The 24,476-nt window shown below is 41.1% G+C and overlaps 1 protein-coding gene across 3 annotated transcripts in view; it reads left to right on the top strand.

Moving 5' to 3' along the window:
* Window positions 1–24,476, top strand: part of STARD13 (StAR related lipid transfer domain containing 13) — a 283,362-nt gene that overhangs the window by 167,016 nt on the left and 91,870 nt on the right. The window contains exon 1 of one of the 3 annotated variants that reach the window (XM_014889768.2): window positions 3,387–3,555. The exons of the other annotated variants lie outside the window; for them this stretch is intronic. Coding sequence (XP_014745254.2) covers window positions 3,387–3,555 — 169 coding nt within the window. Of the gene's footprint in view, window positions 1–3,386; window positions 3,556–24,476 lie in introns of those variants that run through there. 3 annotated transcript variants of the gene reach the window in all.

Below are 24,476 nucleotides of genomic sequence, written 5' to 3'. Positions count from 1 at the left end.
TTTATGAAAGTGGATCAGTCACAACATGGGAGCATGGGGTTGGGTTTTCATCTCATGGGCTGTGCTTCTGTCAAGACTGGCAGCAATTTCAGGGGTATGCTGGAGCTGCTTCATAGTCCTTGTAAAATGCACAAGGAAGCTTTTATTTTGAAGTGCTTTTATGGGATGCATTAGCATGAAATTCAGTGTTGCTCTATTAACTATTCCAGAAACAGTCTATAGACTGAGACTAAAATATTAATTAGTGCTATTATATAACAACTTAGACTTCTGTAGTACTTCTTGTCTGAGAGGTTGATGGCCAAAGGGGTTTCCTCATCTGAATGGCACATTTTTGAAAATAAATATGAGTATCACGGCAGTCACCAAACAAGGATATAGTCATTTTAAAAGTATGCAAGGAGGGCTACTTCTTTCTTTCGCCATGCACAACTTCAAGCACAGGAGCTTTCAAACACTCACCACAAGACCAGCTAACTCTTGTTGTTTCTTGTTTTATTTGACTACTATGCAAGTACTGGACTGAAGCCAAAGAATTCAGCCTCGGCACAGGCAACACTCATCAGCACTGAGCCTGGGGCAACCCTCTGGCTCTGAAGTTGTGTTTGGACCCTCGTGTCTGAGAGGAAAGTCATCATAGTGCAACAGAGGCTTCTTATTCTGTCCTTTGTGACCTCTGAGATGAGCTGCTGGGAAGCTGGCAGGGCAGCTCTGCCCTGTTGCCTTACCCTCTGGTGGGGACATGGGAAGGATGGGCAGACACGAGGGCACTGAGGCTGTACTGTGCTGTCTGTTACAAGCATATTACTGAGCTTGCTGAGCCCTTAGTGGAGTTGTTCACTAGTATATACACCTTACTTAGGCTCTTGCCATGGTTTTTGTTTCTTTGGACTGGCTTTTGAAGCATTACATTTCTCTCAAACTGCTCCGACTTTGAAGTATTGCAAGGAAGAATGCAGAATCCCATTAGCTGAAAAAGTCAATGCATTTTCCAACAGAAAAAGAAATCCTTCTGAATATTTAAGCAGAGTGGTATTAAATGTTAATACTTGCTTTACATTAGCAATAGCATTTTTTAAATAGAATTAGATCAAAGAACTGTAGATTAATCGAATAAGAATTTCCCTGCATGGTAGTAGTAATGTCTCTTTGGATAAACACTGTGCCTGTCACTGATGTTTGGGAGTCTCTGGAATATTTATTCCTGAAAAGATGGCAGCACAGTGACTGACACACTGGCTTGACAAGCTGGGGTAGGAATAAGAGCCATCTCTTCCCTGCTCTTCAGGCTCTCTCTGCTCATGCCTGTGAAGCAATCCTGCCTCTCGTCTTTGCACAGCCAGGCAGAGAGGAGACTGGTTAGTCCTAGTGCCTGGCTGGCTGCCAGTGCCCAGCCCTGTTTGGGAGTATAGATGGTAGTGGTGCTGTGTCTTCGCTCTTGAGTCTGTAGTCTCTGCTTAGAGTCTCAGAGAAGACCATGCAGCCATACCAGGAGGAAAAATCAACACGTACAGCACTTGCAGATTCTGTTAAAGGTAATAACAGGTAATGGAGGCTTCCAGTCTACAACATTAATTTTAAATTTCTAGTACCTGGAATTATAATTCTCCATTTTATGGCACTGCACAAGTCTCACATTGATGAGGAATAAAATTCATAAGGTGTAATGAGAAGAGATTGTATCACAGTAAAACTGTGCCCTAAGGGGGTTTGCATGGAGAAAAATTTTAATGAATAATTGTGCACAAGAGCTGTCCTTCCCCCTCTCCCGTTTAGGTGAATATATCTGCCCTGTCCTCTGTGAAGAGGTGGGTCCCAGGCAATGCCACCTGCCCTGGTCAGCATCTGTGAGGTGGGGAGTGACAGGAGAGCTCCACTGTACCATGGCATGTCATGAGATACTGTTGGCCTCAAGGCTGGAGAACAGGACACAGACAATAATGTCAACACAGGTAGAGCTTCAGGAGGTCAAGATCCCTCATGGGTTGAGCCCCCTTCTGTCTGGGGCTTGCAGCCACTCCAACAGTGCTGTCAGTTGCCAGGCCCCAGCTTGACACTGGTCTCATGGAAAAGGTGGCAGCATCATTCCTGAGCTGTGGTTCTTAGAAATCGGTCATTCCCGTGATTCTTAGAAATCAGCACACACTAGGGGTGTATTAATCCAAAATACTGGCATTTTTAAATATAATGAAAAATTATTTGACTAGGAGAGCATCTTTAGTATATTTTCACTCAGATTTGCTGCCCATCTGCTGATAAAAATGGCAATGTTCTGTGTCTGTATGATTAATCAAAGAAATAGTATCTTCTGCTAACTCAGTGGTTGATATGTGAGGATAGAATGAAAATACATGCCCCTCTGACTGTTGAAAAAAACCAACAACAACAAGATGATGTTATAGCAAGGAACCTGAATAACAGGGAACCTCTCCATCCCGTTTCCCTCTTCCAGGCAGGCTGTGAGCAGTTCTTGGTAGCATTAATGTTAGAGACTCTTGGGTTTTGTTTACTGCTGAGTGACTGCTGCTAGGTGTTGTTGAATTTTTTTCATCCCAAGGGCTTCGCTTGTTCCAGTGCTCGGTGTACCGTGTGGTTTTGGAGATTCAGACAGCCCTTCCGTAAACGGACTTTTTCTTGGCAAACAAGGGTATGATTTTTAGAAAAGTAAGCGAGGGCACCATCTCTTGAGATGAGTCAACCTCTGGGCAGCGTAGAGCAGAGGACAAAAAGGTTTTCGGCAGCCCCGAGTACTCTAAAACACGCATTCTCGAGCGTCTTCAACTATTTCTTCTTTGCTTTCTGAAGCGGTCCCTCCGTGCCGGGTAAACTCCGGCCACCTGGGGGCTGCCGGGGCAGACTGTGCGGGGCTGGGACAGGCTGTGCGGGGCTGGGAGAGGCTATGCGGGGTTGGGAGAGGCTATGCGGGGCTGGGACAGGCTATGCGGGGCTGGGACAGGCTGTGCGGGGCTGGGAAAGGCTGTGCGGGGCTGGGAAAGGCTGGGACAGGCTGTGCGGGGTTGGGCTGGGGCTGTGCGGGGCTGGGCTGGGACAGGCTGTGCTGGGCTGGGAGAGGCTATGCGGCAATGGGAGAGGCTGTGCGGGGCTGGGGCTGGGGCTGGAGCTGAGGCTAAGGCTGTGTGCCGGGCTGGGGCTGGCTGGCTGTCCCGCTCCGCAGGCTGACTTCCACAGTGGGAGCGATTGGCCCGCACAGATCATGTGGGAGAGAGCCGGAATCCCGAGCTGTAGTAGCTCTTGGCACTCCTTCTTCGTTTAAAGCGCTCGCTCCTCGCAGCTCCCTGGGGCTCGGAGCCCGCCCGCTTTCCTTGCCCTGATTCCGGTGCGGAGCAGCGCCGCGGGACGGCCGGGGCGAGCCGAGGGCAGCGGCGATGCTGAAGCAGGTGCCCCGGGCGGCGGGCACCGCCTGCTTCTACCTGAACGCCGTGTCCCCCGAGGGCCAGGAGCTCTTCTGGCGCTGCGATCCGCCCGCCCGCCGCCCTCCCTACAGGACCAGCAGGATCCTCGCCCGTCACCAGCTGGTGACGAAAATTCAGCAAGGTGAGTTGCTGGCAGGAGCGCTCCGCAGCCCGGCGCTGGCGCGGGGTCTGCAGGTCTGCTCTTTCGTAAGAGAACAGGTTTGAATGCCTCATGTTTCAGGCTCGTTTCCTGTCTCTATTCCAAAATAATCTGGCTAGAGGCAGGGTTAGAAGTAGTCATTCATACCTCTCCACACATACACACACCGACAACCAGGAGACAAATACCAGGGCATGCTTAGCGATTTAACTAAATTACCTTTTAATCATAAACTATACTGCGGCATCTTAGATGCTGAACTTCATCTTGTCTGGCTGTCTGAGCAGTTACTGGCACCGGTCCATCTGCTCTGATTGCTACAGGTCAAACCTGCCCTGGTAACCCACGAAAGAAGAATAGAGAGTCACCCAATTAAAAAATAAGTAGAAGTCCCGTGCGACTGGAAGAAGGTAACTGGGATAGCGTCCTTTGGAAACAAGTGTGTGTAATTATCAGGGTATTAGAAAATATGTCACATATCCTTAAAAATAATTGCTGACTTGGCATTTTTCAGCTGCTTGAGCAGTTATCTAAGCAGTCATTACGAATGTATCAATTTGGGTTTTTTCTGAACTCCTGTCTATGGCACTAAAGCTAAATGCAAATTGGCCTCAGAAAAAATCCTTTGGCCTGCGCACACTTTAAAATCATCTTCACAATGGCTAATGCAAAGATAAAAGCCCTTACCAACTGTACCAATTTTTCCGGATTAAAAAGCAAATCAATACATAGTTTTGTATTGATCATGGTTTTGTATGGAATCCTGTTTCCAAGAACACCAGTTTCCAAAGTGGATGGAGTCCTACATGCAGAGAAATGTCATGTTGAAAAGAAATTCCTGATGATAATAGCCACTTTGTGGACAGCTTGCAAAAAAGTGTTTGATTTGGCTAGCAAGGGGTAGGTATAGAGATAACATCATTTACTGCCATATCTGGCAAATACCACAGTAATTGGTGTGAGGTTTTGATCAGCAGCAGTTAAATGGAGTGGCTATTTCTGTGTGTTGCTTTCCAGTAAGATTCTTTAGACCTGTGGCTGTCAAAATCTGGTAGAAGTACAGAATATAGTGATGAAATTTTATTGCATTTATAAAGAAAACAATGCATAATTCTTTGGCCAGGTTTAAAAAGATGAAAAAGATAGTTTCTGTGGCAATTAGGAAAATGTAGTTGTTTGCAAGGCAGTGTCAGGAACTGGTCGTGTTTGAAGGATACTGGTCCTCACTGCAGCTCTGATTTCAGGAAGGATATTATGTCATTCTGTGTACCCAGTGTATGGCCTGGATTGAATGGAAAGAAAGGGTAATTTATTTCTCTACAGGTTTATTTGAAAATGTTTTGGGTGCAGTGCTAGTACCAACTTAGTGTTCAAACAGCATTAACTGAGGATGTGGTGGATTAACACACCTCTTCGACCTGTCATGGTGCTGTTTAACATTCCCTCTTGTTACCTGTAATCTGCCTGGGACAGCCAGGGTTGCCAAAGCCAGCCAGTGGTGCTGACTCTTTGGAGAAGCTGCATGGTGAGGAGTTTCAAAGTTGTAACTTTTCTTCCTGCAGCTTGTTGCATGGATGGTCAGTCTGTGTTGAATTACCTCTGCTCCTCTTTTACAGCCTTCCAATTGGAAATTATATTTGTATAGTACCTTGATCATGTGATGTATGTTACTGTTCAGTATTATTTTGGGTAACTACTAATAAATGCATCATTGCTTCCTTCATTTTTCTATTGATGTAAGCTTGGGACGGGATCCACTATTGGTCAAGTGTCAGTTCATTAGCAGTAAGGAAATTATGTGTACAGATAGATGCTGATGTCTGTCTATAACCCCATATGTAGGCAGACACACGTCTAGTGAGAAACCAAGGTACACAATTTTTCTATAGTGCTCCAAGTAATGACTAATAATTTTGATACAAATAGTTGTATTAGCAATACTAAAAAATCTGAGCCTAGCTAATATGATTAAGTTGTAAACCTCCAGTTTAGACTTTGGATGAAAAATCTAGATCCATCAATCCCTCACAAGATTTTCACCAAATTTTGCTGGTGCAAGCAGTGTGAAGGTACTAGAAGAGTACTCTAAAACTGGTGGAGTTATCAGTCTATGCTTTTAGAGGTGAATGAGTTTTACCCCATTAACAAATAGGATTCATAACTAGCAGAGTGCCACAGAGAAATTAACCAATGATATATTGAAAAGTAGATTAGGAGATGCAAGATGTGAACCAAAACTTTCTTTCAGTCATCCAGCTGAGTAAAGCATGTAATTTTTATTTAGTTGCTTGAATTCATATATCTTTGAGTGAAACATTTTAAGGCCATTAAGATAAAGTATTTGAGCATAGCTACCCCAATTCTTGTGTTAGTACCTCTCCAATCTAATAATTTGAATTCTAGCATATGTTTAGAAAAAGATCCAGCCTGCATTGTTGGAATGGTGAATCTTACCTTGATAATTGCTTTGCTGAAAACAGATCTGCCACATGTTTAAGTACTAAGCTGCCCTGGGGCTTGTTTGAATACCTGCTCTCTACTGTTTACCCAGTTATTTTTCACTTGCCGGTTTTCTGACTGGAGACACCTAAAGTAGGATTGTTATATCATGGAAATTTATTTTCCTTAATGAAAGCAATGTATTACAAAATCACAACATACACAATTTACAATGTAGAAAGCAAAGTTTCCATTCCTGGTCCGTGATGCAGTGTGATACAAAGTGTTGCATATACTGCTAGCTTTTCAGTCATAAGTTGCATGTACTGTTCTAAACCATGCTAATTTACTCTATCATATCACTATATAGCTTTTCTTCCTCCTTGAAAAACACATTTGATGAAGACTATTTCCTTTGTGTTTTCCTTTGGTGTTAGTTAAAAATAAACTAAATGAGTCATTAGAGGAATTACACTATTTAATCATTTCTAAAAAGAAAACCACCACAAGGGAAATGACAGGAACCAGACTGTTATTTCAATCGGATCATACTTTGAAAATCCGAAATATTTGGGTCATGTACGCCACCAACTCCTTGAGGCAGAATTATGACGTGGCCTGTGAATGTGAGTGGAAATTATCTGTTTGATAATAAACAGGTAATTTCAAGATGTGATGTTTTTTGATGATTCCCTTTGCCCCAAAAGCCCGTTAGTTTCCACACGGAAGGGAGCACATGTCTTAGCACAAAGGAACAGGGTGTAGCATGCTTGATTGGAGGTATTTATTCAAACTCTGTATGGAGTAACTGTATGAGAATTCATTAACGATTACTCATGTTTTCTTTAAATAAATAAGGTGGTGACTTTCAAGAATTTATATTACATGAGTCACAAAGTCGTTATTTCTTTCACAGTACATGGCTAAACTCAGTGCAGAACAGAAAATATAACAAGTACCTGTAGGTAAAAAGTAATGAAGAATTAAGGCCATACCCTGAAAATGTTAAATTGAAATAATTGACTGTGCAGTACAGGTATAGTGTAAGTCAAGGTGAATGAAGCCACATCTTCCCCAGCATAGACAGGCTGGTAAAGAAATATTCCCTTCCATCTACAGTAAAATTAGATTCCTAGCCTGCATGTTCAGTAAGACAATAATATGAAGAAAGAAATGAAAATGAGACAAATTCCTATTCTCAGTGAGTAAATTCCTGCCCACAGTGCGTAATGTTCTGTGATTTGTCTCAGTTTATGTCCACAGGCAAGAACACTTGAGGAAAATTGTTCGATGGAGCGATATTAAATCAGGCTTTCAACTTTTCAAGGCAAACTCTCCATTCAATGCTCAGCAGATGTTTTATACTCTTATGTGTTGCAATTTCAGTTTTGATCTTGTATGTCTACTATTACCTTTGGGTCACCTGGATTTGTCTGGTTTGAACGAGTTTTAGAAGTGCAAACAAATGCATTTTTCTGTCTTATAGTCTTCCCTTTATGATTAGTTCAAGGTGTTTAATTCTCTTTTTCTAAGCATGAGTAGAATTTGTGAAAAGTGTTACAGAGGTGTACAAGTGACTTGGAAAAAATTAATGCAATTCAAACGACTTAAATTTCAATTATTATTGTACCATAAGAGATAATATACTCTCATAAGAAGAACATACTCAGAAGGAGAACAGGGAAGTCATGTAGATTAAAATGTTGCAGTCACATAAGCTGCATTTAAAAAGTCCACATCAAATTCCTGGTATGCACACAGGTGTGGATTACAGGATGGGAAATGGGATGCAATTAAAAAATTAAAGACTGTGAGTTTGGTCAGACGTACAAAGAGGACAAAATACAGTTGTTCAGGCAACCTGAACCATTGCCTTTCTCATGTTCTGGATGCTGGCCACTGTACCTGCACGTGTTTAAACCTCACTGACTGAAGAGGGGAAAGTGAAATATGAACCAACAAGATTCAGCCTTGGTGGTAACAATACAAACACCCTCACTTATGTCATCTCTGACCAGTGCTGGTGGTCTACTGCCCCTTGAGCCTGTAAGCCAGTGAGTCAGGGCAGCAGCAGCAGTTTGTAGCTGCTTTTCAGCCCCAGGTGCCTCCTCTTGCGGTGCCTCTGTGTCTACACTCCAGCCCAGGCATGCAGGAGAGGACAGAACTGGGGCTGGGGTTGCCTGGAGCACCAGGAGGAACTTCCTTAGCTGCAGAGCTGCTTTGCAGACCTCAGCTGGGACATGGTCCATCCCCCTCCACTGTCAGATATGTGTGGGGCAGGTGTGTGCTCACAGCAGAGGGATCTTTGGGCTGGCTGCTTCATGCACTCTTTAAGGTCCCTTAGAAACTGAGATCCTGTGTCAGCTGAAGCTTCTTCATAATCTTTTCTTCCTTATACACTCTTTCCTCAAGTCATTAGACCTAGACATTGAGAAACTAGAGTTCTTCAATTAAATAACAGGATTTTTTAAAGAATACTTTTATGTGCTTGTGCTCTGAAATGGTTGAAGTATTAGTGTGAAACTTTAACACAAAAAATGTGAGCATCCTTAGAGGTATTTATAAGCTCAAAGTGCCCTGAGATGTGTTTATATATATAAAAAATATTGCTGTATAAGAGTGCAGTCCAGCGAATTAAAGTTTTAAAAAGCTGTTCTTCATAAACAACAGGGCATTTAAAAGGGAGAAACCTTCACTGGAGCCACTATCTGGAAAAAAGATTCAAAAACTGAAGCGATCTGGAAATACTTGTGTGATATGTAACTAGAACACTATGGCCTGTGTGGTACTGGAGATTAGATTCAATAATAGTGGCTATTTCTGGCCTTAAAACTTCACAGCCACAAAGTGTCAGGGGCACTTCAGCTTACACATGCAGGTTGGACATCAAAAAGCAAATCTTGGCTCTTCTTCTGAGTTAGGAGACTTTGCTCTCAGTTTCACTGAAAGCAAGATTTCAGCCAAGGTGAAATCTTAGCTTGAGGCTTTCTTCTTTTGAAATTGTGAAATGAACAGCTGTAGTTGTGCTGTATATCTTCTGTATTGATCATGGAGGAGACTGAATTTCATATTAAGCCGATTGTATAAGTAGAGATAGTAATATTAAAAGACATTTAAGCCAATAAATGCAAGATTTATGCTCAATAAATGAATCACTAGAGTAATAATAATCAGAAGGGAAAGAAATTAGTTTAAATTTAGAAGTGATAAGTCACGGTGACATATAAAATGCTACATAACAGAAGTATAATGGAAATGACTCACGAAAGTGGATTAATTAAGAGAATATGTACATAGCTCTTTTGTAAGTCACTTTCTTATATCTGTATTTATGCAGAAATCCCTGAAAATAAAGTACAGTATTTGTACCATGAACACTGTAAATGTTAATTTTAAAAATCTGCAGTTTTAGGTTCTAAATAGATACTATTATTTCTTGGCAATAGATAGCTATATACTTTTAATTTCTATTCTTGTGCAAGCTGTGTAGTCGTTGATAGCATCCTAGCCTCACTAATTTTTTTTTATCTTACTCCTATCATATGATATTCTCTGACGTTTAATTGCACTTAAACAAATATATGAGCTGTTTCATATGGGGCATCACATATGTTTAGATTAGTGCCTAAGGGACTGAGCAAACAGGACCCTTGTTACTAGGTTATTAAACAATTGTCCGTAGTTGAGTTTGTTACACCTTTTAATGGCTGCTTTTGAGTGTAAAATGATAAATTACATGTCCTGTGAACTTGATCCAGTATATACTCGGTGTGTCATTTCTTATTTATACTCATTTTATAGATATATAAATGTGAGCAGGTCAGAAAACCCGCATCTTTGTGCCTGGTGGTGTACTTTTTGCTTAAAAACCTGAGGAGTTTCCCCTTTCAGGTTCAGTTTAATGGGTCAGCTGAGCACACTGTGATATGGTGGGAGAGAGAAGGGCTCAAACACCTTGAGCTGAACTATTTAGAAGCTGTTGAAGAGTAGACAGTATGATTCAGAGGACTTGGGAGTATTACAGCTTGGCTGAAAAGGATGTGTGTGACTCAGTTTGAAAACATCTTGTGGGTTTTCGCCTCTCATTTGTTATAGGACTCAGTTTAATTCTGCTGGGAGAAAACAATCACTCCATAGCAGTTTAGAATACATGGGACTTTGACTAACACAGACACAGAGATGAACAAAAGTTTCTGTCCTTGTGATAAGTTAGGTAAACTCAGCAAAGCAATTTGGTTTAAAATAATGGGCTGTGCAGTACATCTTAAGTAAATACCATCTGCCAGGCATGGAAACTGCCTGCCTGGAACATACCAGACATTTCGGTTTCCACTCAAAGCCCTTTGCCAAAGAAGGACTCAGCCCTGCTACTTACTCAGATGAATCTTCCCTTGTGCTAAAGGAGTAAAATAATACATCCTAATAATGTCAGCTGGTATTGTTTTAATGAGCTAGATGTTACAGGCCTTTGGCAACAGTTGTGCTCTCTTTTAATCGGATTGTGGTTGGAGGAAGGTCTGTTTGTGTGAACAAAGTTTTCGGGATTTGGAGCCAAAATCTCTATATATTTATTGTCATCACTCTCCTTTAGTCCCAATGGCCTAAAGGGTATCTGATTTTTTCCCCCTTAATGTGTCACTAGTGTCTTTCATGGTTTGTTTATTTTATTGATTTTGCTGTGCTTGTTTCTAGTCCTCCCCCACTTGAATGGTTTAGGAATATGGATAAAAGCAGCAAATTCAAATCAGAATCTCTAATTTAATTCTAGCTTTTATCGTCTTTAGTCACAAACACACACCAGCTGGCATCCAGCACCTACCAGACCTGCCATTTTCTGGGAGATTTCTCAGCTTCCTTCCTGGAATAATATGCAGGAAAATACAGCACCCTCAGCTTTAAGAAAAGGCAGTACAAGTAAAGGCTGAATGGGTTGGGAAGTGAGGGTGAAGGTACAGCTTTTACTCCTTTGCAAGGAACTGCTGCTTCTCCAAGCCCCCCAGTACATGCTGAACCATGTCTTTTTTCCCTAGATCTCTGACAATGCTTCCTCCTTCCTTACTGCATGCATCCTTTGGGCCAATTACTTCAATGTCCGTTTATCCACGTTATTATCCAGAAACTCCTGCTTGCAGATATTAGGTGTTAACACATCATGTTCCTGTGTTGGTACAGCAGTAAAATGTCCCTTTGAGTCTGAGTGGGTATATCTGTGCTGCTAAATAAAAGAGGTGGGAGGTGAGCTTCAAGTATCCCTTGGGCTGCTGAGCAGATTCTCTGGCTCTGTTTTGGGCTTCTCCAGCTGGCTCAGCTCAGACTAAGCCTAAGAGAGGACTGGTTATAGGTAGTGAGGACATGAGCTGAGTGATGCCACCTAACCAAAAAACAAGAATCAGTCTGTGTTTCATTTAGCAGTGTAATTGTAACCGCTCTTGCTGCTGCCACAGAAGGTGCAAAATGAGGAGAAACCTTGCTCACAAGGTCTAAAGATCCAATATTAAAGTTTCTGTAGCATTATCCTCCAAAAGAGGTACTACAATTTTTAATGCTTGAAGTTTCTGATGGATGTGCACAAAAATAAATGCATCTTGTCATGAAGTGCCTTTTCATTCGTGAAAAATGCAGAAATAAATTCTGTTTAAAAACCAAGTACTTAAGTAATTTTCATTATCTCATACTGTGAAACAGGCAGTTCATATTAGCTAACCACAAGTCCATCCCTCTCCTTTTGAAATCAGTATTCCAAATCTGTGTAAGGTCAGAAGTTGCAAAAAACATTCCAAATATTTAGATCATATTGCTGATCCCAATAACTGCAGCATCATCAAGTGTCCTTCCAAAAGACCCAAGATTTGAAAAGGGACCAAAGACGTAAGATGATTCTAGATTTGAGGAGGAAGCAGTATCTCTGTCAATGCTCAGATGGCACAAGGGCAGGACTCATGTGAAAGGCACAGTCCTTTTCCATCATTTCAGCTTCAGGAAGCACAGAATGTTTCATTTTCCCTAGTCCCCAACTGATATGGGAGTGGGAGTCTGCACAGGACAAGACTCTCAGAGCCACACAATGTGGCTTTTTCATAATATATTTGGCAAACTTTAATGTTCTGCGGGATGAATCTAAGTTTTGTGTCTTTAATTGCTTGTGATGGCGGCAGCTGAATATCTAATCATTTTGTAACTTCAGAGGTAATGGCTTTCTCTTCCTGCAAACATTTATCTGAAGAGGATAATGTAAAATCCAAAAGTTAGTGCTTGGCACAGAGGGTGAGGCAGTAAGTTCTTGGCTGTAATTTTTTTTCCTTTTTCTTTTCATTTTTACAGCTATATTTATATATATTTCTGAGGACATTTTAAAACTGCCATTCTGTCAGTTTCACTTCATTAAAAGTGTGGCAGTCTGCCTAGGTCTTATCCAGAGTTAAGAGGAGTTTCTTGTCTCTTAAAGTCAGCAAGCATCAGTCTGTATGTGTCTTAAAAGCTCCTTCCAGATTAACAGACTGAGATATCAGAATACTTTTTCCAAAACTTTATCGTTTGAACTGCTGATTCTGCATTAAACTGGACGGCCTTGCCAAAATCTGAGCCATGGTAGCAATAGCTGCATTTCATATTACTGCCTGAGTGCTGTAGCCTGGATCAAATAATACAGGCACTGATTCATGGCCAGGATTGCTCTGTCTTCATCCAGTGCTTCATGCTGGTCCCTGGAGCTGTCTTCACCGTGGTGACGGCTGCTCAGACATCACATCAGTGGTGCTACCTGGGGACATCCGTGGCTGCAGTTCACCCCTGGGGCCATCCCTCCCCAGCAGCTCACAGCCCTGACATCCTCGTTGAAGGCCGTGGGTGCCAGCAAGAGGCAAAGGGGTGCCCTTGCCCTTGCATGTGGGGCAATTGTCAGTTCAGACTAAGAAAGGTCTGTTTAGCAGCAGCTTCTGAAGGAAGGAAGAGATTTCCGGTGACATTTTAATACCCTTTTATGCAGAGCTATTTTTAGACGGTGCTGCTGCCAGTCATATCAAATGCTTTGTGTCTTTTGAGTTTTCACTGAACTGCATAATAAGCGTTTCAGCTCCCTGGTGCATAATGGCAGTGTTATTTGCTGAAAGTCTTATTATTTTGAGTGGCCTCTTATCTGAAGATCAATTCATTAGTTCTGGCCTCTGAAGTTTAAAAGGAAAAAATTGCAGTTGCTAAAGAAAAAATTAAATTACATTTTGTTTCAGTGATACTTATTTTCTCTAATATTGGGTACTGAAAGTCTATTTTAAGACTGACAAAGCAGATGATCCATATTTCAGGGCTGTAATCTGGCCTCTGACATCCACAGCTTGTCAAGATGGGTGAGAGAACTGGACTATTGCTGAGGGAAATATAGTTCCTTTTCAGTTATTTAAGTCAGAGAGTGCAAACCAGTTTCTACCAGTTTCCAGGTGCTCATGGAAAGCAATGAGAGCTGCAAGGAGAGGTCACTTTGGTTACTCAGCTAAGTTTATTCAGCTAAGTAGTTATGTGTTACTCAGAAGTGTCTCAGACCTTTGAAATTGCATTATTCTAGGAAGTTGTGTTTTGGCCCATTTCTGAGGAAGACTTTGGTTAAGAAAATTACTGTATTGCTGTTGGACTCTCGTTTTAGGCAAGGGGCCTAAAAGTTGTTGTACAAGCAGGGAGACAGTTTTCACCCACCACCAGGTATGATATTATGTGAAAACTGGAGGAAGACTGTGGTCTAAAGTCCTGGAAAATCCCCCATCTCGAGTCTTCAGCAAGGATCAGTACAAAACTTTTGGCATTTTCATGGTAGCTCTGCAGAGCCACTGACTCCCACACTAGCAAGGCTTTTTACAGCTCCATGATGCCTGTGAATGTTTGTAAGAACAGAAAGTTTTCCAAAAAACTGCCAAGACCAATAAAGAGAGCTTTTAAAATGCAATCTGAATATATAGTACACAGAATTTTAAGGATAAGGACACACGTAGTTGAGTGAGTAGCTTTTCTTGATAAACAAAACATTTCTGTTACCAGAATGCTTTCTTCCTCCTTAGCACCTGAAGCTGACAGTTAAAAATGTTCTAGTTGAAACTATTGCCATATAGCTTGTTTTTTTAGAAAACTTATGAAAACCCAAAATTGTAGAATAATTGTCTTTAGTGAATATTCAATAGACATAGACACAATCCATTTAAAGTGAACCAAAAATGTGCCTCTCATTTTTTTAAAGTATTCCTTATTGACTCTGTAGCAGCTGGAAAACTATAGCAAGTTTTAATTATCTTCAGAAAACAAAAAGCTCTTGCCAACACATGCTGGTTATTATCAGCAGCTGCTGTATGCTGACATACTCTTTCAGCATATATGAGGCTCAGCTGTCCTAAATAATCATTGTAAAATGTAAAATAGATTTATAGTGATGTTAATTTCTTGTTAGATACTTAACTACTGATGTAATTCATACTGAATTTAGGTCTGCTTCTTTGTGTAGCTATAAGAAAATTATTTAAAACCAGGATTAATATTTAAGAGGTGCAAATAGTTTGTACCGGGAGTTTAAAATATTGAATTGCAATGGTTTTTTAACAATCCACTAAAAATAATCAAATTCCCTGTTGTCATGGGTTTAGCATTTGTATCAGTGTAAAATTTGACTTCCTACAACTTTATAGAAATTAAAAAGTTACAAATTAATTTGCTAATTTAAGCAAAAATCTTTGCATGTCATCCTTTTATTAGCGGAAGTGGAGATCTTTATGGCAGTGGCAGTTGTCAAATCAGATGCTGCCATTCTGTTTATTGAATCATTTAGCAGAGGTTTTTTTTTTAATGGCACTGGTGTAATTCTTCAGTCTGAGACACCAATAAATACATGCATCATTTATGCTTCAGAAATGTTTAGAAAGACACATAGGTATGGTAGAGTTTTTCATGTATCTTGAGCCTGCATCTTCTCTAAAATGGAAAATTTATGATTAACTCAATTTTCCATTACCTTATATTTTCTGTGATCTATTTTAATTTTGCACTGAAAAAGTAAAAAAGGTATCAGGTAGTCTGTAAAATGCGTTGTTGGCACCAAGGCAATTTTAGGCCATTTCTTGCTCACATGAGAGATTGACAGAGATTTGATGATTTCCATTCTGAGGCTTAACCTGGAGGGAAATGTAACATTCAGCAGTCTGGACTCTTGACATTTTAAGAAGTTCTTCCGTATGGATTAAAAATATGCATGAGACTCCACATAGTTCTATTTCACTGAAATGACTATTGACTTTTGGACTTGAGTTTTCACTCAGTCTGTTTTTAATCAAACTGCCATCTACTGAAATACAGTCCAGGTTCTAGTTTTAAGTAGAACTCAGGTGATATTCACTCAGTCTGTGTCCCTATGGTTACACAACAACTTCACACCAGCTGGGTAAGGCACATATTCCTTTGTTGTCTTAGAGACCCAGAGTTCAAATCCCCAGCAGAGAAAAACACTGTGCTGAAACAAAATAGCTCTAGTTTGCATAAAAATAATATATGCAAGAGCATCACAGTGGTACCGTTAAGTGCAAGAAATAATCCTGGCTGTAGTAGAAACCATGATTTCTCGTTTGATACGTCTGCTTCACTGAAACATCCTAAACCCTTCAAAACTTCAATGTACAAGAACTGCCCAGGCAACAAGACTGAGAACTTTACAGAATCACAGAATAATTTAGGTTGGAAGAGATATTGAGGAGGTCATCCAGTCCATCTCCTGGTCAGAGCAGAGACAGCTGGATCAGGTTGCTTAGGAACTTGCCAGGTTTAGTTCTGAGTTCTCCAAGGACTGATATGCAACTTCCACACGTCCTCTGGGCAGCTTGTGATGTTATTTGGCCACCTTCATGGTGAATTTTCTTTTCTCTTTTGTCTAATTGTATTTAAAATTCTGCAGCCTTGTTTCTGTTGCCTTTAATCCTACAGTTGTCTAAAAAGACCCTGGCTTCACTTCCCTGTTAAGTGAATGAAGCCATCATTCGGCTCTCTGATACTTTTCTTCTCAAGGTTAACAAACCCAGCTCTGCTGGTCTTCCCTTCTATGTCAAGTGCTTCAGCCCTCTGCAGGGCTTGCTGTGATATGCCCATGATGTCATCGTGCTGGGGAACCCCAAAATGAACAGAGTAGCCTGTAGTTTCACAAGTGTGGATAACAAAAAAGCAATAATGTACCTTGATCGGCTGGCTACATTCTTCCTAATGCACTAGTCTAATGTGAGGGTGGTATCATTGGCCAAAAGGACAAATTTATGTTCAATTTGTTGCCAAGAGAACCCCGGAGGACTTTTCTGCAAGGGTTGTCCTTGTCCAGTTAGCCCCAGTCTGCCTGGTTGCAGAGGGTTATTCCATTCCAGCTGCAGGACTTTACATTTGTTTATATATGAGGCTCCTGTCAGCCAATCCCTCCAGCCTGTCAAGGTACTTTGAAGAGCAGCTCTCCAGCGTCTCAACCTCTCCTCCATGGTTTGGTATCATCCACAAATGTGCTGAGAGTGTACTTTATTTCATCATCCAGGTTGTAATTAAAGACATCAGACAGTATCAGCCCTGTATCATTGCCTCCGAGATACCAATAGTAACCTGGACTTTGTACTGCTGAGCACAAACTGTGAGAACAGTGGTTCGGTCATTTGTCTCACCATTTGTTATCCATGTAATCTATCATTCACTTACCTGGTTTAGCTATAAGGATGTGGTGGGAGACCAAGTCAAAGACAAGCCTCCTTGTTCTGTCTCCTTCCCTAACTAGTCCCTAACAGCTCATGGGTTATAGTGTACTTAATGCTGTGTCTACAAATGACCCAAGTTCAAGATCTTGCCCACATTCCTATAGCATAAGCAACATTAAACCTTTCTCACTTGTAACTTCTGTCAGCTTCAATTTTATATAGATAAATAACTATACATCAGCACAGATGATTGAACCAGGACCTCCAATTTCATTGATCTGTGCCATGAGCGCTATGCTGCTAAGTCAGTCTCAGTAGACCTTCCAGTTCTGTAGAATACATGGTATTGGATCCATAATTTGTTGAATGAAACTAACCTCTGGTTCTGCAGTCTAAAAAGAAAATAAGATAAAAGCAGAGCAAAAATAAACTGACTTTGTAGCTTTGTTTATTTGTGATTTGTCTTGGTGAGCTGTTAATGTGTATTCAGTCAAGGCCAATGAGTTGATGCCGTTTGAATTAAGTTGTTTTATGCCAGCCTGAGGAACTGCAGATTAGTCTAATAAATTTGGAGCAAAGAGATACAGGGTGAGATAAGAGGGGAGCAGCATGTCTGCTCCACCCTTTATTTCCAATGTACAGCATAAGGTGAGGCCACATCTGCAGAGTAACTGAGCAAGCTACAACAGAGATCAAATATAAGGCAAATGAGGGTAAGGAGATAGACAAGGTACGTAGGTCACTGTTGTCCTAATGGAGGAGATAGAGGAGTCCACCAAAAATATCCAGGGATGCTGAATCAGAAGTTGTTTTTCACCCTGGCTTCTGATTCTTAGTCTTGCCCCAGGCAACGGATAGCTGTATTTAAACTGTCATTATCTATCCAGGATTACAAATATGACTCAGGTAAAGGAGGGCAAGTTAATGCAGGTCTACTGAAGGGATGTACACATAAGAAAATGAATCTACACAGGTTTTTAGTCCTATGAAGACAGAAGAGTTTGGAGTTATTGTTATCTACTTTTTTTATATCCTCTGTTCCAATTCCTATCAGTAGAGAAAGAAAAAAAAAATACCAGAAAACAAAACATATTAAAAAAATTGCATACTCTTTCTAGGAAACATTTAAAAGGCCAAAGACCATCACAGATATCTTTATATGATCACAGCAACTAGACTGCAGGAATTAGCTTAGCCAGATAAGTAGTTTTATTTGCTTTAATAATAAAGTAAATCACTCAAAAAAAAAAAAAAAGGTACACCTCTGAAGTCTTGGCTTTAAAATACTTTGACTTTAAAGAGCTGGAGGACTTTAGATTATAAGGAGTCCACTGTGTATCTGGAAAACCTAGAAAACTTTACTAGTCTCTTCTTAATTGGTATGTTTTATACCACATCAAAAACTAAAAAGTTCCCACTGGCTACCAGAAATAATTAAGCTTACTATTTTTTATAAGTGGTGCTTTTGAAGTAAAGAATGACCTTAAGGATGCAGTTTTTTTAATCTCCCTGACCCTCCTCCTCAGACCATTTGAAACCTTTGAGGTAAGCAGAAGAGACAAGTGTTCAGCAGCCTTAGAAAACTCTGGTAGCATCTCTGTAAATTGGAATCTGTAGCTGTTACTGCAATTTGAAGATCAGAAGATGGACACAGCAAAGCTCAGAGATTTTGATGGAGTACAGAGCAGCGAAACCAGAGTCCCCAACACTGTGTTCAAGTATATTAGATCACACTGCCTTGCCAGAGTAGAAAGACAAAAGGCATGCTGGCACCAAAATACTACTATTTATTTCATGAGGCCTTTTACCTACAGCTCTTTCCAAAGGCACTGGCAAGGGTACAGGCATGGTAGCAAGGTGACAGATGTGGCACCAGTGAGGTGCATAACATCTCTGCACATCAGAGAGAAGGTATCAGTCAGGGCCAGTAGCTGGCATGGAGCACCCTGGGAGAAATTCTTGACCTTATACAAAAGCTACACCACATAACACCTCTTATAACTGGACTGAAACTCTAACCAAAATTAGACTGAAATTTCTTGTGCTGGCAGCAGTATGGGTTGGAGTCTCAGAGTGAGTGGGGCAAGGCCTGGGGCTTGTTTCTGCAGTGTTGGCTGTAATCTGGGTGCTGGTCTGGAGAAGTGAGCAGCTCACTGCTCAGCTTTGGGCAGTGTCACCGGACATGTCATCCAGCTGAAATGCACATTCTTGCCAAAAGGGCTGGTTTTGTTCCCAGACACTTCCCTCCCCTGGATCGAGGCTGGTAAAAGTGTGACTACAGGATGACTTGTTCAGGCCGTTGGTCCAAAAGATTGTGCTTGTATGGTTTTATTACAAGGTAGGTGATAAGAATGTATAGTGAGGAATGGACAGCTCTGTTTAATGTCAATCAGCAGTGTTACTGAATTAAAAGCAAAGACTGTAGCTGCACAAGCATACAGAGAAAGGCAAAAAAGCAGCTGGGTGTATTAGATTTGTTTGCACATTTCTAATGTGTCCTTATGTCATAACTCAAGAGAATTATTTTAAATAGACATTTCAGAGTATCTTAGAAATCTAATTAAAATATGCAAGGTTATGCACAGAACATATTTTAAATTGTTCACATTTGTTTACAAAAATCCTGGGTAAAACCCCCTTTTGCCCTTGCCTGGATTGTACTGCCTTTGTTTTCTGTGGTCCACTGATGTTTGCAACTCTCTTGATTACTATTGGAAAGCAGTTATTAAACAGGGTGTTTCATGCATAACAAAAGTTCCCTAGAAACTGGCAGGACTAAAGGATTTAAAGGTCTCATTCTGAAATGCAGATCATATCTTTTTATTACGAATTTCTTTGTGGATATTGGAAATGTAAAGTTGACATTTCAAGAGAGATCAGCACAAGCAAAGCATACAGTGCTTAGGAAGAGAAAAGCCAGATTCTTCTGGCATTATTCATAAAGAGCAATATTGGGACCTCATGTGAATCAGCAGGTAGGAGGGTGCAATGTGCCAGTAATATCATAGTGCTCTTTGAGCATGTTTGGGAAATTCAGAGGTTCAGAACAGGTCTAAGCTCTTGATTTAATTGCTTATCTATCTACTAGTCTGATTTTTCTCCTCTATTTGCTTTGCTTTCTTGCCTTATCACTCTCTACCATAAGAAATAATAACACAGATTTTGGCCCTATGTTTTGCATCTGCCTACAGAGATAACTTTCCATAACTGCCATTTTCATTTTGGTATTTTTGCCTTCCTTATCACACTACGCACATGCTCCCTCTTCCAAATCTGCTAAGAAAGTATGCTAGCAATGTGCCTTTACATGTTTGACAGAACTCTAGCATGCATAAGATGACTGATCATTAAAAATAAAAGCTGTCTAAACAAAATCTTCCCATTTTTGAATTTTTTTAAACTTTATGGACATTTCTGTCAGTGTTTATGCACATTTTAATTTGGCTGCACAGAATCTGCTTGTATAGTTGCCCCTTTAACCCTTTGTCTTCTCATTCTTCCCTACTCTGTAAACAAAATGGAAATGGAAATATGCCTTTAAGCTGATCATTTTAAAAAATCACGGATTTTGAATGTTTTTATTATGTATCATCTGTAGTTAAAAATACAAGTTTTATATTTGGAAGCCTTTGTTGCTGCACATTTACAAATCAGAGATGAACACTCGTCTACAGACACACTCATGAGCAAAAATAGCACGTTCCCAAGTGGTATCATTTGGGGAGGCTGTAGTACAAATTCCCTGGCAGCTGGGAAAGAAGGACAGAGTGCAAGGCAGCACTAACAGAGCTTCTGTGATAGAGGGGAACTCATCACAGCCCTCTAGAAGTCCCCTTGGGGACCATGTGCTGTTCTTGGCAACAGCCTGACCCTACAGGGACACTGCCAGACTGGAATCAGGAAAATTTGCTAATTTTGTAGTGTTATGGTGGTTTACTTCATTCAAGGTGTTCTCAGATCTTTTTCTTTAAGATAAGGGTGGTTTCTTGTCCATAGCTTGTTCAAGAATGGACTATACCCATAGGAGTGTGGCTGCTTGGGAACCCCACACTGCCACATCACATATTTGAGGCATCCTCCCATAATTTTAGTTATTTAAGCAATGTAAAAACGCATGTGGAATTAAAGCTTGCTGAAGGTAGACTGACTTAAGGATTCTTGTCTACCCCATGTATGTTCTCAGACACTTGCAATACAGCACAACTCAGCTATACAAACACATAACATATGCTGAATATGCCCTAAATAACTCTGCCACAGGCCATGGAGAAGATGAAATTCATCTGTGCAAGAAACTCTGTACTGCTGACTTCGCCCATGAAAATTTTGGGAGTGCTCCAGCAGCAAAGCATCCATCAATCAGTCACCCGTTTCCTTCCTCTCTCCTGCAAGGTTTATTGCCAGTTCCACCTGTGGATGGACCAGCTCAGACCCATGCAGGAGACCTGTGGACACCCAAGGACAGCACTTCAGGCAGTTTATCACAGCAGGCTCTTATCACCTTAGACCCTTCAGTAAATCGTGTGACAGTTTGTTGTGGGGCACTGTGGCTCTCCCTGCTAAGCTTTTGGGTAACACAGTAATTGAAAGACTTTTGGCTGTGCACACTCCCTTTAGTTTTGTTACAGCCATGGCCAGGTGCAGAGCCAGTGCACAGACATGGATTGTTTGTTCTGCAGTGGGCTGTGCCCTCCTTGCAACATGGTGTGGGTCCAGTCTAGGAGGAATCTGTGGGGTATTACAAAATGGCTTGTGACCCAAGACAGGAATGGTGAGATCATGAGCACTGAGGGACCTCTGGGACAGCAGCTGTTGCCTGTTGCAATCCCTGTGGCACAGCTGCATGCAGACAGGAATGTCTGGCACGGAGGGAGTGCACCAGTGAGGGGATTACATGCTCATGGAGATTAAGACAACCATCAAGTAGTTTTGCATAAGGCTCTTGAAGTTAGCCAGAGGCAACCATGCAGATGCAAGTTTTGAACACCATCCCAGCCCAGAAGTTAGGTGCCATCACTACACTGTCACAGGCTAAAAAGATTGGTGTCAGAAGTCAATAAGAAGTGACCCTCTGGGGATTTGAGAGAAGACCTGGGTATGATGGACTAGTGGCTAGTATGTAAGATACTATTTGCCTCAAGAAGAGTTAGTTTAGGTGTGTTGGGCTGATGGTGGCAATATTTCCTTGCCTTGAGGAGCACATGAGCAGAAAGGATTGCAGATGTAAGGTGGCCCCAAAAGCAGGTAGCTGAGGTTCTGCTGGCAGTGTGTGTGGTGCTGACACGTCCAAGAAGTCTGGCATTTACCTGCTTGAGGAGAAGGAATCTCCTTTTGCTCTGAAGAGAATAATTACCTTTCTCAGTGTCTGTGCCTGCGGTTATATGCTGCTTTTGTGTATGAAACTGCATCATGGGATAATAGCAACCAAAGGAAGGAAATCCTATCACTGTTTTGGTTGGTGAACAGCACATTTGTCCGACTGAAGGCTAGATGGTGGTGCCTACAAAGGTGCCAGTGTACTCAGTGTCTTCAAATGCACCCAGAAATTGCAGTTTTCCTCACTGCAGCTGCTCAGTACCACTATAGCAGGGAGTGCAGTGCTGTGTGATGTCACCATTCTTTATTTTTACACTGTTAATGTGTCCCTGTTTGAGACTGAAATATGGTTAAAAGCTCTAAATACAGGCTTGTGCCTCTTCTTTTGTAGCTAAGCTCTCAGAAACTGGTATAGTTATGGGTCAAAACATTTAATTTAAAATTAGGTAAGCATTAAAATACCAACATTCCAAGTGTCCTCATTACAATTAAGTGGTATGGAATAGGCAAGAAAATTGGGAAGTGCAGTGTCCTTTGTAAGCTGAGCATCATGCAGTGAGTGATAATGGAAGAGGAGTCTCCAGCAGGGACACTGCCATCAAACACACAGTCTGTAGAGACAGGAACTCTGCATAAAAGCCTGTCCTAATTTGTCTGATCAAAGCTTCCTGTCAGATTCAAGTGCAGACCTTCACCTAGGGTCTTTGTAGGACAATGTATGTGTGGTGGGGGGAGTGTTCAAGAGCCTGTTCAACAAGTCCCAAGTGTGATTTGTTTAATGCCAAACCTGCTGTGTGAGGTTAGATGTATGTGCCAATATCTTAATCTGAGCCCTAAGTACTGATATAACTCTTTTCTCAGATGCACTGTCAAAGTTAGGCAGTGTATAAGTTCAACAAGGCTTGTGGCTTATGGGGTCTTCTTAATGAATATCATTGCATTGTATATTAACTGCCTCAGCAGTGTCTTTATTAAAAATTTAGCTTGCTATTTCTATGGTAAACAAGATGATGCTTGCTTTGCAATGGATAACACAAACTAATTCTTGAACACTAGCCACAGCAAAGGCTTCTTTGTGGTGAGTTTACACATCAGGGTTCAGCTTTATGGAGATTTTCTTTGGCTTAATAAGGATTGAATTTGTGCCGAAGCCTTTTCTTTAGTGAGCCACTAAGAGGCTCTCTTTCCATTACCCTGCTGCTTATTTTCACAAAACTTGTAAGAGTTTAATACCTTTGAGCCATCTGTCCCTCTTTCAAATCAGCCAATTCGTTCAAAAGTTGTTGGTGGAGGTGATAAGGAGCCTGACACAGAAAGGGAGACAGACCAAAAACACAAACCCTGGCCATGTCACCAGCATTTCCTTAGGAAGTCAGTCTAAACATAGATTGAACCAAAAAAAAGTCTTTCTCTGTGGACTAGGTCCCTTTCATATAGGTTTCTCCAAGTTTTGAATTAAAAATTGGCTTATAAAAAGAGATAGAAGAGAATTTCACCCTATAAATGGGAGCTTTCTCCTATTTTTCAAATGCAGCATGAGAGAAAGCCTAAAACAAGGCCTGAGACCAAGAATTGGTATTTGTACTAAAAGCACCTGCTCAGTTAGAGGAACTGTCCAGCTGTGGCAGTGGGATCTGCTCAGAAATCTGCACCTGATGGGCATGGACATCTGACTTGCTAGTTCACAGACCTCTTCTGCCATCATTTACATTTCATGTTGTTGTATCTGCCCAGGAGTTCTGGCATTACCTGTGGAGTTCAAATCTGCTCACATTGAGTAAGTCTCTTAAATCAGCCCATGTCAGCTCAGGGAACAGTGCTATTTGCATTGCAGCCACAGTACCATTGCTTCAGGCCTTCAGTAGTCATTTGACAAAATAACTTTAGTGCTTCAAAACGCTTACAGTAATGGCTCTAACCCTTATCTTGGTGCACTGTGTAGAGTTCCACCCAAACAAAGGAGGTTATGTTGAGCAATTGAGTGAGTCATTGTAGGTTCCAAACTGAACATAGGCTTAGGAACAACATTTGGTTACAACAGATGGGAGGAGCACATGCTAAGAAAGATATAACTATAAGCAACTGAAAACATAGCAAGGCCAGAGGCAAATGATATATACATATGGCTTCTGTATGAGTACATACACAGTATTTCTTCCACACTCAGTAATTAAAAAAAAAATTAAAACATTGCCTGGTGGGAAATTTAGGTTTCTCATGCTAAAAAGTGGTATATAATTTCATTAGATGGTAAAATGAGACTATCATATAACACTTGTCTCTACTTTCCCTATAATATGGACAAAATATTCTTAGGACATAGATAGCAATGGACTTTAGTCATAACTGAATAGTTGCTTCATTATGTTACAGTACTGCAGCAGGGAAGTCTTCATGACCACACGGAAAGCCCACACCCAGGGCTGACTAGGAATGCCTGATAATCCCACAAAATAG

The sequence above is a fragment of the Sturnus vulgaris genome, chromosome 2 (genome assembly GCF_052056855.1).
Source record: "Sturnus vulgaris isolate bStuVul1 chromosome 2, bStuVul1.hap1, whole genome shotgun sequence".
NCBI lineage: Eukaryota > Metazoa > Chordata > Aves > Passeriformes > Sturnidae > Sturnus > Sturnus vulgaris.
The sequence above is the reverse complement of the archived record's forward strand: the minus strand, read 5'-3'. Positions and strand labels throughout refer to the sequence as shown.